This window comes from Callithrix jacchus, chromosome 1 (assembly GCF_049354715.1).
Source record: "Callithrix jacchus isolate 240 chromosome 1, calJac240_pri, whole genome shotgun sequence".
Lineage (NCBI taxonomy): Eukaryota > Metazoa > Chordata > Mammalia > Primates > Cebidae > Callithrix > Callithrix jacchus.
The window spans coordinates 110,373,223-110,386,978 of NC_133502.1; the positions used below are offsets into that span (position 1 = coordinate 110,373,223).

The window sequence follows — 13,756 nt, forward strand, 5'->3', positions numbered from 1 at the left end:
CAGAAACAACTTTTATTAGTCAGCAATTCTCGTGTCCATGCATTTGTGTGCATGCATGTGTGCATGTGCTGGGTAGGGGGTGTATTTTGGATCCCACCTCTTAATCTTGAGTATCTGTGGAAATTACCTTTTTAGAGAGAAACTGGTCCCTTCATAGGATGCTAAAGGAGGATAGCAGCTTTACTTCTGCATAAAAGTGTTGTGGCCCAAAGAGAAGGATGTTAGTGATGACATGGCACGAGGTGAACCCCAGAATGACAGGCTCCACCAGAGGATGATGTCGATGTCAACATGAAGACTGAAAAAAATCGTTATTTGAGGCTTATATTTGTCTTTTGACTAGGCGTTTCTCAACTATTCCAGCGATCAAGATTGACAAACTTAATTGCCTGTGTTTGTTACCTCCTCAGTTAGGTATGTTTCTGTATGTGTGGAAAAGTCTGTGATACACATCAATGACCACAGAGCAGTGCTCACTGGACAAACTGCAACTATGACAGTCATGCAGTGAACTTTTAGTCATATCCAAGTTTTCTGATATCATGGAGACAAATGAGACCAAGTGATTAGTGATACTAGAGCTCACTTTGTCTCTAAACGGAATTTTGACACTCAGTGACTCTTCGAAACCCTGGTAGGTCATGACTATATGAAATACAAGCTTTGAATTTCAAGGGACAAAACTGTCTTTAAAAATGGTATCAAAAAGGAAAATAGCCACTGTGCTGCTTCACTAGTCCAGGAGGTACAAAACAGAGCCTTTGGCTATTTGAGAACAGGATGAACCACTTTTCAATTCCTTGCCTTTTTTCTGCTATCAGCCAGAGAATGCATTCTGAACTCTTTGTGGGCGGATAACAGGCTAGGAAGGAATTTGGAATGTATACAAGAGTCACTACAGCCCCCTTACCAGCCAAACACACACCTTCTTATCAAGTTAACGCCCAAACCCCTTAATGTGGCTAAGGCTACATCCTCATTTCTATACTATGCTCCACGCTTGCTGGCTCTCTTCCTTCTTAGCTTTTGTACACACTTGTACATTCCCTTCTTGACTGTAGACTAACAGATTTCAGTAAGAAATTTCTTCTTGTCCTTTCTCCCAAAATTGTGGATTATGTGCTCTTTCCTATGCATCCATAGGCCCTTATATCACCCCCTCATAATATTCTAAACTATGATTAACTATTGGCTTGGTTGTCTTCCATTACACTGGATACTCTGAGAAGGCAAGACGACTTCTTAGTCTTATTTACCACTGTAGCCTCAGTGTCCAGTATACTGCCTGGTACATAACCTCCAGTAAAAAAGACTCAATAAACAAACATAATAACCAAATAAACCTCCAGTGCTGGGATAGATTTTGATAAGCTTTAATACTTGATATGATGTGTATGACTATTGCACATAGACTACATTAAAGAGAGCGAGAAAAAATTACCTAAGGGCCTGTGTGTGTGTGTGTGTGTGTGTGTGTGTGTGTGTGAAAAAGCTGAGCAGTTTCAGATACCAATATGCCCGATTACTCAAAATCCTGGAGCAGAAAGATCAGCAAGGCAACAGGCTTAGTTTTTAGTTGTTCAGATACCGCATATACAAATAAATGAGAACAGTGAGTGTCAGGCACTAGTATTCAAGATCTCAAGAAAGCAATGTAGAGAACCCACTAATGGATGGTGGCAAGGTATTCCTAGCAATGTGTGGGTGTGCATGAATGTACATATTAGAGCAGCCATGCATTGTATCAAAGTATGCAGGTTACACAATATGGTAGGAACTTTGAGTAAGGGCTACTGCCCTGCTGATCAATAAACCAAGGGAACTGCTGCTTTCTGGCAGGACCCTGGGACTTGATAATGACCTCTTGCTTCATAGGTTTTCCCCTCATTGGTTGTCTTCTTTGTCAAACCTTTCCTAGCACCTATTACAGTATTACTCAGTACATGGCAGTATGAAGGTCACCAGCAAACTTAAGGTTCCTGCTCACCAATAACTAACAATCCAGTTAGCAAGGGGACATCTGGTAAGTGGTACATACATGAAACAGATAAGATCTAAGATTCATCAAGGGGACTTGATTTTGTGAACTGTGAGGCAGAAAAGAAGCTTCCAGCATTGAGAACTAAACTGAGCTCCAAAGGCTGGGAACACTTGGTCAAGAATAGGAAGAGAAATGAATTCTTTATACAGAAACAAAGCCTGAAGAGACAGAAAAAAGAAAACCAAGTCAGAAGTCAGACTAGTTTGAGCAGAACTAAAGAACTTTACAGAATTGCAAAGTCATCAAATTGAAAATAGTTGCTGTCTTTGACCCTTTAGCATCCAGGTAAGCAACATTACATTCCCAATGATTAATCAGAAAATGATACCTGTGAGACTACAAAATGAGTCTCAAATTTAATATCAAGCATCCTCTCGGGCTATGATAGAACAATAATTCAATACCAGAAGTAAATTTGGCAACCATACAAATACATACAAATTAAACAACGTGCTCCTAAATGACCAGTGGGCCAATGAGAAAATTAGGATGAAAATTTAAAAATTTATTGAAACAAGTGAAAACACAACATCCCTGTATTAGTCTGCTTTCATACTGCTGTTAAAGACATACCTGAGACTGGACAATTTACAGAAGAAAGAGGTTTAATTGGATTTACAGTTCCACATGGCTGAGGAAGCCTCACAATCATGGCCAAAGGCGAGGAGGAGCAAGTCCTGTCCTACATGGATGGCAGCTGGCAAAGAGAATGAGGAAGACGCAAAAGCAGAAACCCCTGATAAAATCATTGGATCTCCTGAGACTTATTCACTACCATGAGAACAGTACGGGGGAAACTAACCCCATGATTCAATTATCTCCCACCAGGTCCCTCCCCAACACATGGGAATTATGGGAGTACAATTCAAAATGAGATTTGGGTGAGGATACAGAGCCAAACCGTTTCATCCCACCCCAGCCCCTGCCAAATCTCATGTGGTCACATTTTAAAACCAATCATGCCTTCCCAACAGTTCTCCAGTCTTCAGCATTAACTCAAAAGTCTACAGTACAAAGTCTCATCTGAGACAAGGCAAGTCCCTTCTGCCTATAAGCCTGTAAAATCAAAAGCTAGTTATTTCCTAAATACAATGGGGTTATAGACATTGGGTAGATACAACCATTTCAAAAGGAGGAATTGGGCAAAACAAAGGGGCTACAGGGCCCATGCAATTTAAAAATCCAATGGGGTAGTCAAATCTTAAAGCTCCAAAATGATCTCCTTCAACTCCATGTCTCAAATCCAGGTCACGCTGATGCAACAGGTGGGTTCCCATGGGTTCCCCTATAGTTTTGCAGGGTACAACCTCCTTCCCTGGCTGCTTTCACAGGCTGGCATTGAGCATCTGCGGTTTTTCCATGCACAAGGTGCAAGCCATCAGTGGATCTACTATTCTGGAGGCTGGAGGATGGTAACCCTCTTCTCACCTCCACTAGGCAGTCCCCCAGTAGAGACTCTCTGTATGGGGGCTCTAACTCCACATTTTCCTTCTGCACTATCCTAGCAGAGGTTCTCCATTAGGGACCCACCCCTGTAGCAAACTTCTGCCTAGGCAGCCAGGCGTCTCCATTTATCTTCTGAAATCTAGGCGGATGTTCCCAAACCTCACTTCTTGATTTCTATGTACCCATAGGCTCAACACCACATGGAAGCTACCAAGGCTTAGGGCTTGCACCATCTGAAGCCATGGCCCAAGCTCTGGGCCCCTTTCAGCCATGGCTAGAGCAGCTGAGACGCAGGGCACCAAGTTCCTAGGCTACACACAGCACAGGGACCCCTGGGCCAGGCCATGGAGACCACTTTTTCCTCCTAGGCCTCAGGGCCTGTAACACGAGGGGCTGCTGAGAAGACCTCTGACATGCCCTGGAGACATTTTCCCCATTGTCTTGGGAATTAACATTTGGCTCATCACTTATGCAAATTTCTGCCAGCAGCTTGATTTTCTCCCCAGGAAATGGGATTTTCTCTTCTAATGCATTGCCAGGCTGCAAATTTTTCAAACTTTTATACTGATTCCCTTTAAAACTGAATGTTTTTAACAGCACCCAAGTCTCCTCCTGAATGCTTTGCTGCTTTGAAATATTTTCTGCTAGATACCCTAAATCATCTTTCTCAAGTTCAAAGTTCCACAAATCTCTAGGTTAGACGCAAAATGCCACCACTCTTTGCTAAAACATAAGAGTCACCTTTATTCCAGTTCCCAACAAGTTCCTCATTTCCATCTAAGACCACCTCAACCTGGACTTCATTGTCCTTATCACTATCAGCATTTTGGGCAAAGTCATTCAACAAGTCTGTCACAGTTCCAAATGTTCCCACATTTTCCTGTCTTTTTCTGAGCCCTCCAAGTTGTTCCAGCTGCTGCCTTTTACCCAGTTCCAAAGTTGCTTCCACGTTTTCAGGTATCTACAGCAGCACCCCACTCTACTGGTACCAATTTGCTGTATTAGTCTGTTTTCATGCTGCTGATAAAGCCATACCCAAGACTGGGAAATTTACAAGTTTTAATTGGACTTGCAGTTCCACCTGTCTGGGGAAGCCTCACAATCATGGCAGAAGGTAAGGATGAGCAAATCCTGTTTTACATGGATGGCAGCAGGCAAAGAGAATGAGGAAAACGCAAAGGAGCAAATCCTGTTTTACATGGATGGCAGCAGGCAAAGAGAATGAGGAAAACGCAAAGGCAGAAACCCTTGATAAAACCCTCAGATCTCATGAGACTTATTTGTTACCAAGAGAACAGTATGGGAGAAACCTTCCCTATGATTCAATTATCTCCCAATAGATCCCTCTCACAATATGTGGGAATTATGGGAACACAATTTAGGATGACATTTGGGTGGGGACACAGAGCCAAACTATATTAGTCCCCAGACCTAGGGAATACAGCAAAAACAGTGCTACAAGGGCAGTTTGTAACAATAAATGCTTTTATCAAAAAAGGAGAAAGATTACAGATTAACAATGTAACAACATACCTCAAAGAACTAGAAAAGGAGGAACAGACCGAACTCCAGATTAGCAGAAAAAAAAGATATGAGCAAAACAAAATGAAATAGAAACTAAAAATATACCAAAAAATCAACAAAACTAAAAGCTGGTTACTTGAACATATAAATAAAATTGATAAACATACAATCTACCAAGACCGAATCAGGAAGAAATAAAAGACCAGTAATGGATGAGATCTAATCAGCATTGAAAAGTCTCCCCAAAAGAAAAGCCCAGGACCAGATAGCTTCACAGCAGAATTCTACCAAATAAATGTACAAAGAACTAACAACAATTCTCTGGAAACTAACCCAAAAAATTCTCGCAGTCATTCCAGGAGGCCAGCATCATCCCGATACCCAAACCAGACAAAGTCACAACAACAACAAAAAGACTGCAGGCCAGTATCTCTGATGAACATCGACAAAAAATCTTCAACAAAATACCAGCGAACCAAATCCAACAGCACATCAACTAGGGAAGCAAGGATGGTTCAACACATACAGATCAAGAAATGGGATACGTAACACTAAGAATGGGGGCAAAAAACATACAATCATCAAATAGAAGAAATAAAGTCAGTATCTGATAGAATACGGTGAATATAGTTAAATGTATTGTAGTTGGTGTTGGACATCCTAAATACCCTCACTTGATCACTATGCATTATCTACATATAACAAAATTTCACATTATACTCCATAAATTTGTGTAAAAATAAACTAAAAGATTTAAAAAGTAAAAAAAAAAAGTCAAACTTAGTGTTGGTTACTGAAAGGCCTAGAAAGATCACACATGTATAAAAGTACCTAGAATTCTAGCAATGGCATATCTGAAATAATACATTATGGTGAAAACAGTAAGGCTTCCCAATACTCCATAGAGACTAAAACATTTGGCATTCCTTACTAGGTAAAGGTGCTTTGACTACTTCTCAAAAATAATTATTCCTTCCATTTTCTGATGATTCATATACTAGAATGAAGACTCTCCAAAGAGACTACATATCCCTTCTTTCTGTGATATTCCAAAATGTATATTTGGTCTTCCTCCCCAGTCCTTGGACTCTTCAAAGAAATGGTGTCTTTTTGTATGCTAATTAGTTGGCTGATGGCTGGCAGCCTCTGGCAGCCTGAAAGGATGAGACGGCCATGGAGTGACCAAGGCAGGAGTAGAGGGTTGACTTTCAGCCTCACTCCCCAACCTCTGAGAGAAGAGGGGCCAAAGAGTAAATTGATTACCAATGGCCAATTATTTAATCCATCAAGCCTATGTAATGAAGCCTCCATAAAAATCCAAAAGGACAGAATTCAGAGAGCTTCTGCATAGCTGAATACATGGAGGTTCCTGGAGGGTGGTAAGCCTGGAGAGGGCATGGAAGTTCTGTGCCCCTTCCCATATGCTTTGACCTATACATCTTTTCATTGGTATCCTTTATAATAAACCAGTAAATGTTTTTCCCTGAGTTCTGTTAACTGCTTCAGCAAATAGAACCCAAGGAGGGGGCTGTGAGAGCCCTGATTTATAGTCAGTGAGATGTACAGGCAAAACCACCCAGGATCTTGCAACTGGCATCAGAAGTAGGGGCAGTCTTGTGGAACTGTGTCCTCCACCTGTGGAATCTGACACTCTCCAAAAACAGATTGCAATTAGAGGACACTCAGCTGATATCTACTGCAGAACTGACTGCGAGCTTTGTGGGTTGGGTGAAAACCTCCATGCATTTGGTTACAGAAGCATTCTGTTCTGTGTCGATTGTTGAGTCGGAGAACAGAAAAGCATTTTCCTCACATTTACACTTTCTTTTCAGACTTTTCAGGCTCAGCCATGGGCTCATAAGGAGCTCTTCATAAGCTTCTCCACTATGGTCAATCCACAGGCTTCCTTCAGCTCTATCACCCGTACGACAGAGTACACATTTGTGGTCTTCAGAATGGAGGCAGATGACATTCTCTTGTAAGAAGATTAGTAACACAAACTCAGAGGATTTATTCTTGGAACTGTAAGATTTCTCCATTTCAAAGACTCCTGTCAATATTTTGTTTGTTTTATCTGGTCTAACCGACATACTACGAAACTCAATGAATTAACATTTCCAAAGACCGAGTTCCTCTCATGGGAAGCCACTGTCATAAACAAGGTGCCACTGGCTCATTCAACAAGACATAGTAAAACACCACTTCCCGTAATAAGTTAAATCAACATTAGGTGATGTGGTGTGCTGCTTAAGATCACTGAAATAATGTGTCATTCCAATAATATTTCAAAATAAAAATGGAGTCTTGTCAGATTGAGATTACTTGGATTTATTTTATGATGGTAAGGATCAAAAAACTTGATGCTAACTGGGTCGATGTGGTGGACCTTTCCTGACTTCTGACAGTGACTCAGCCCATTTTTTTTTAGCATGTTAAAGCTAAGTAAATGATGAATCAACGCCCGCAAAGCAGGAAAAGATGCCAGTTTCCCACTAAAAATCGCAGAGTGTGATAAACTTATTTCCGTTAAGAAAACTGCTGGAGTTTTTACTGGGGGATTTCCCAGGCAAACAGAGGCAAAGATATACAAACCAAAAGCGGAAGGTAAGCACATTTCCTCTCAGTGTTTTTATGCTGGACACTAATGCAAACCTGGTGAATAAGGCAGGGCTGTTTCATGTCATCCTCCTTTCCAAACCTGATCGGAAGACAGAACCTGCCACACTTGCCCACTCCAGCTGGGCAGGCAAGGGATGGGGCACACATCCAGTAGAGAATATAGCAGCAAAGCAAAACCACAAAGTGCTAATGTCCATTTCATTCCCCCATCATATAAAGTACCTCCTTCCTCTCCATTTCCCCTTCCATGATTATTTACATTATCAGCCACTAGGACCATTTAACAACATCCTCTGACTTTCAAACCGAATCACTCAGCTATGCCAAAGTTGCCTGCCTTTATATGCTAGTATCCACAGCTATGAAAGGCCTGCTTCACACATGTAACTTGCTAGGCACTTTACCTACTTTGGTTTATTTAATCCCAATTCCCCATAGGTGCAATCTAAATCTCCAAAAAAGCTAAGACATACCACATCATCTATATGGTAGTCCTGTCAAAAATATTTACAATGAATCTTTATAGGATAAAACAATTACACAAATCCAAACCATGGAACACTGGAACACTGTAAAATAAATGTCCCGAGTTCTTCAAAAATTGTCAATGCCCTGAAAGATAAAAAGCTGGAGAACTTCATTAGATTCCAGAAGATGAAAAATAAAATTCATTGTGAGATCCTTATTAGATCCCTAATAAGAGATCTAAAACAAAACTCCAGCTACAAAAAAACATTCACAAAATTGGGGAAATCTGAATAGTAACTATTAGAGAATAGCATTATATTGAAGTTAAATTTCCTGAATGTGATTATTATATTGGGTTTATATAGGAAATGTCCTCCTTAGGAGATCCCTACCGAAGTTATTAGGGGTAAAGCTCAGTGATATCTGCAACCATCTGTCAAATGGTTCTTCAACAATAGGCAAGAAAACAAGGTATTCCCAAAGATGAGACAGACAGAGGTAAAGAATGGCAAAATATTGACAATGGATGAATGTGAGTGCAGGGTGTAAGTGTGGGTATTCGTTGTACTACTCTTGCCATTTTTTATGTTAAAACTTTCAGAAGGAATAAAAAATACAAAATAAAATGTTAAAAGAAACACATAAACCTCAAGCAGCAGGAGCAGCTAGGGAACTTGCCCTCAGCCAAACAATTAGCAACTGTCAGAACCGGGATGCAAACTTCAGGCATTAGGGTTATGATAGTCGTTGTCTTTGACTGTGATAATCAGTAAAATCTTTCTCTACATGTATTCTTTTAAGGGCTGTGTACAAAAAGGAGACTATTATTTTTGTCTTATATTCTCGTTAAGAGTTATGACTATGGATAAGGAGATGCAGTAAAGGGAGTTTCCAATTGATCATTTCTGAGCTTCAAAACATTGTGGAGTAAGATTCTCAGCCAGACAGAATGAAATGATGGCTAATAGCATTTAGAACCCAAAAGAAAACTACATAAAATGCTTAAAAAAAAAGTCTTAATTTATAAAAATAGGTAAGTGGAGGGAAACATTTCCTGTCCCCATTGTCTGAACATAACAGTTATCACTTGTGCTGCATTGCTGACAGGTCTTATGTGAGGAGGCTAATGATTTATTTATACTTTACCTTGTCCATAGAACCATTTTTAAATGGTCCAACATCTTCTGATTCATATTTTTAATTGCCCATCAGACCTATCCACATGGATCTTTATAACCACCTAGAACTCTAACTCCTAAAAGTCAATTTATTATTCCTTCTTCCTCTTTCCCTCCACTCAGTATTGTTTATTCCTCCGCAATACCACATGGTTTTTGCATTTTTCAGTTTCTATTAATGGCCCAATCTTGGTGTCTAAGGGTAGAACTCATAAGCGAATTTTGGTCCCTCCTCTTTGCTCCACATATGTTAATGATTAGTCATTCTGCTCCTAAATAACTCCTCCTGAATATTCTCCATCCTCACTGCTTCACCCTGCTTCAAGTAACCATACTACTTACAAGGACTCCTGCAATATTCTTCTTGTTCCCCACCTCCACCCCCACCTTGTCTCATTCCAGGTTCAGTTATTGCACTATCATGTCACCTGGATTCTTTCACTGCAATGTCAATCTGCTTGTATGTCTCTCCTAAAAGCCTATAATGGTTCTTCACTCCCAGTAGGCTAAGGGGTAAAGTCCTTAGCATCAAATACAGAGACCCATATGAGCCAACCTACCATTATCCGACGTCATCAGGCATGTACGCCTGGATGCTGTCACCCAAGCTACTGAGACCTCCCTTGGCGGTGTCCTCTGTTACATCCTGCATATGTTCTTCCTGCTGCCTGGGATGCTGCCCCCATTGAGGCATCCAGAAAAGCCTTAGTCTTCCTTCAATGCCTACATCGCTGTCTTTCTTTCCCTTACTCCCCAATACAGATTTAGGGACATCCTCTTTAGGCTCCTGTGTTATTTGTTTCATCATTTAACCAAACAGCCTTATTATACTTCATTTGCATGCCTGTCCTCACCATTCAAACCTGTAAGGGCAGGAGCATGTTTTAATTACCTGTTAGACTCCAGTATCCAACACAGTGTCTGACACATACAAGGTACTCAACAGACATTCATTAAAGTATTAATAAAGGGAGGAAGGTATCAATAAAATATATGCTTTATCAGAATTAAAACCACCTACTAACAAACTCATATGTCAGGCCAACAATGATGGAACCTGAGACTGCTGGTGAAATCCAAGATTCGAAACTTTTATTCCTGCTGCCCATTCAATCAATTGCCCACTAGTCCAGCCTTGCACAGAGTCCCTACAAGTTTTTATCCTGTGGATGTCTGGGAGTAACCCCCAGGTAGGTCAACTCAAGCCAGATGACAAGCGGAGAAAGGTGACACGAGGTGTGTTGGGCAGCTAGAAGAGGACTGAAGCGTCTGACCTTCTTCCAAAGCTCCCTGTACTGATGCAGCCATACATCTGCCCTTAGGCAAGGGATGTTCATTAGAACCTGCTCCACAAAAGGGGAAGGGGATGGAGAAGCAAGAGATGCGGACTCCTGTTTGGTTTGTGGTCCCAAGAAGCACACAAGAGATTGGGAAGAAGTATGAAGGGCCTCAAAAGGCCTCTGTGGCTAATGAAGAATTTGGAAATAAAAATATGAACATCATAGTTTAAAAATTTTCTCCCAGAAGTCCTTTATGAGAGTGATACTAATATGGAGTATTCAGTGAACAGCCTATATAAAATCCTGTGCCCTAACAATACTGATTTATATGGGGAGAGCACCATCCGACATTGGGAAGGTGTTTCAACCTGCACATACATTATCTTAAAACTGGGTCTCTGAAACAGACCGAACAAAGGTAGAAATACAGGGAAATTCTGGTGTGTTTCCAGCATTTGAAACTTCAGCTGGCTATTGCCAATATCACTTCATTTGTTTTCCCGTGAAAAAATAAAACAGATAATGAGATATTTGGTCCATGTGCTTTGTGTGTGTACTTTTAAAATGTCACCTTTGGGTAACTCAACCCACCAACGGATTATTAATAAAATTCAGCAACTGTCAAAGCACTTCTCCTTGGAGGGAGGTTTGGCGGCGACACCTATTAGGAGAGAGACAGATGGCCTTACCTCTCAGCTCCCGCGTCCACAGCTGTGAGAGGAGGTAACTGGGAGGAGGGGTTGTGGGGGCTCCCCTGTACATTATGTCCCGGAGAAGGGTGACTGACAGGATGTGGGGGTGGCACGGCCCCAGCAGCTGTTCCACTTCGGCTTGAATAGTTGCTGGAGAAAATGGGAGCTGAAATCAAGGGAGAACAAACATGAGACCGTGCCCCCAAGGAAGCCCACATTTTTTAAATACCGAAGGCTGACAGCAAGCATATTTGAGGGGCTTGTTTTTCTCTGGGTGGTTTTCAGGGAACAGTTCTCGCCTTCTTGGGTACACACAGCTTTTATTTTCGTGGTGGAACAGGTTCCTCCGGAGCTCACGCTTGGCTCGCTTCAGGCTGACGTTCTCGGTCTGTCTCCTAAATGCTGCTGTGCCCCGCCAGTTCCCTGTCTGGACACTGTATAATTAGTCAATCTTGTACCATTTGCATCTGTGCCAAGGCCTCTGCATTAGCACTCTTCAGTCACAGGAGAGAGTCAGGTAACAGAATATTTGGTCAGCTGACTGAGAAGGGCACAGCACAGGCCTTTTTCCTCTTCTCACCACTGTAGTGAGCCATGGTGGGTCGGCTGGGGCCCCTCTGTCACTACTAAATGTAATGAGAACTGGAGCTTCGCTGATCCTAGCAGACACATAGTATCCTACACTCTTTTAACTTAAGAGTCTAACTAACCCAGGATATTTTCCTAGTGGTGTGATGAATATACCTGGCCTTCATCAGAAGAGGAGTCAAACTATGAAAACACAGCTCTGGAATCTTTTACCCACTGTTGCCTGTTATGACACAGTGAATTACAGCCCCATTTGTAGGGGCAGCCTAGCCTTCAAGAACTGTATGCGACCTCGAATGTGAATATGTGCCCATTTAGTTCCACTAATTGGTACGATGTCATCGAAGAAACTGGGGCTAGTCCCTTTCAGAGTCTATCAGAAAGGCTCCCTCAGTGTCTGGGACCTACTCCGTAGACGTCTCATTATGCTGCAACCATAGCAGCAGCATTAGGCCTATTCTCTTTAACTTCCTTCTTTGTACAAAGTTATGCTGAGCTCTATACCCATTTCTGTTCTTTTTGAACTTTACTGATATCAAAGAATAAATGATTTTTTAAAAAGAAATCAGGTTCAGGATTAAGAGAAGCCACATTATCAAAAAGATTTGAGGGTTTAAAAGTTCAGGGAGTTGTATTTTTATACCGGTACCACTTTTCCCCAGCCTCTCCAGGATAGAATGAGTACCCCAAATGACCCAGCCCCCAAAAGCTTCATCCAATGGAACAAGAGTTCAAGTATTTCAAGGAACATGTGAAGAGGCAGAATTACCATCTTCCCGCTCAAAAAGCTACTGACAGGGGTGTGATCTGATTTGAAGGGTTTATTTCTGGTAAGTCAGCATTCTGTCAGGTTAAGTCTTGTTCTCAGAAGGCTGTATCCACCAGTCCTCCAAAGAGGTGGAAAGGCCCGAAAATGCTTACCAGCTCAGAAAGTCAAGGCTAAGCTTCTGTTGCGTGCGTCAGCTTCCATACGAGTTGCATATTTGTAAACTCACTAGTCACCTTATGAATCACTACCCTCATTTATGCTCAGCTAGCTAAGGGAACCACAATTATTCTTGTATTCCAAATAATTTTACACCCAGGGGAGAAGGCTGTTTGGATTGACTGTGGCAATAGTTTCAAAACTGGTGTTCGTCAGCATGGAGCTTGGTGTTTTATATACTATTCCAAAATCTAATGGAATAATAAAGGTTACAGAGATACTGTGAAAACACAGCTAGCTTTTTTTGCTTCAGTGTAGAAATGTGAGCTCTATTTTGTTGTAGTTGCTGAATGCACTTAGTATTTATTTCCCCACCAGAGATTTTTTTTAATGTATGTGCATGTGTTTATCACAAAGGAAGCATTGTCCCTGCTGTTTACAACCCAATAGCCAACAGGAAAACTTGATGTTCACACTGTGCTCTACTCTGTGGTCGAACAAAGTATGCTGCTTCCCAGAGGTCTGTATTAGCTACAATTGGCATTAGCTACAGTGATGTAGGCTGGGAAATTGGGGATTGCTTGTACCCTGCCACTCAGAGTAAAGACTGGTTTAGGACCTCTCATCTAAGAGCCAGGAACAAGCATCTATCATCTGACCGCCCATCATCTAACTTCTCATACATCCATCCACCCATCTATCATTCAGCCATTATTTTTTATATTCAGTATTAAGTATCTATTACAAGCTAGACACTGTACTATATGCAGGCTCCCGCCCCTGGGAAAATTGTAATTTAGTGAAGGGAATAGACCGCTATTCATTGATTTTACTAAAGTACCAAGACCTATTAGTGTAAATCCTTGGACAGTGTTAAAAGTACTTTAACACTTGTCTTATTTGTGACCCCACAATGCATCCTAAGCCTTGGCCAAACCAACTGACCACACTCAAATGTATTAAAACAATTTATCTGCTGTGCTTTTTTTATGTGA

At 41.4% G+C, this 13,756-nt stretch overlaps 1 protein-coding gene across 7 annotated transcripts in view; it reads right to left on the bottom strand.

The window, feature by feature from the left end:
* The window catches only part of GLIS3 (GLIS family zinc finger 3), a 496,781-nt gene that overhangs the window by 41,579 nt on the left and 441,446 nt on the right, over positions 1-13,756 (bottom strand). For all 7 annotated transcript variants that reach the window (XR_013533768.1, XR_004744698.3, XR_013533763.1 and 4 more), the window contains one exon: positions 11,246-11,414. Coding sequence is in view for 4 of the 7 variants with exons in the window: in XM_078368412.1 (XP_078224538.1) it covers positions 11,246-11,414 (169 nt within the window). In the remaining 3 variants the exon portion in view is untranslated. The remainder of the gene's footprint in view (positions 1-11,245; positions 11,415-13,756) is intronic.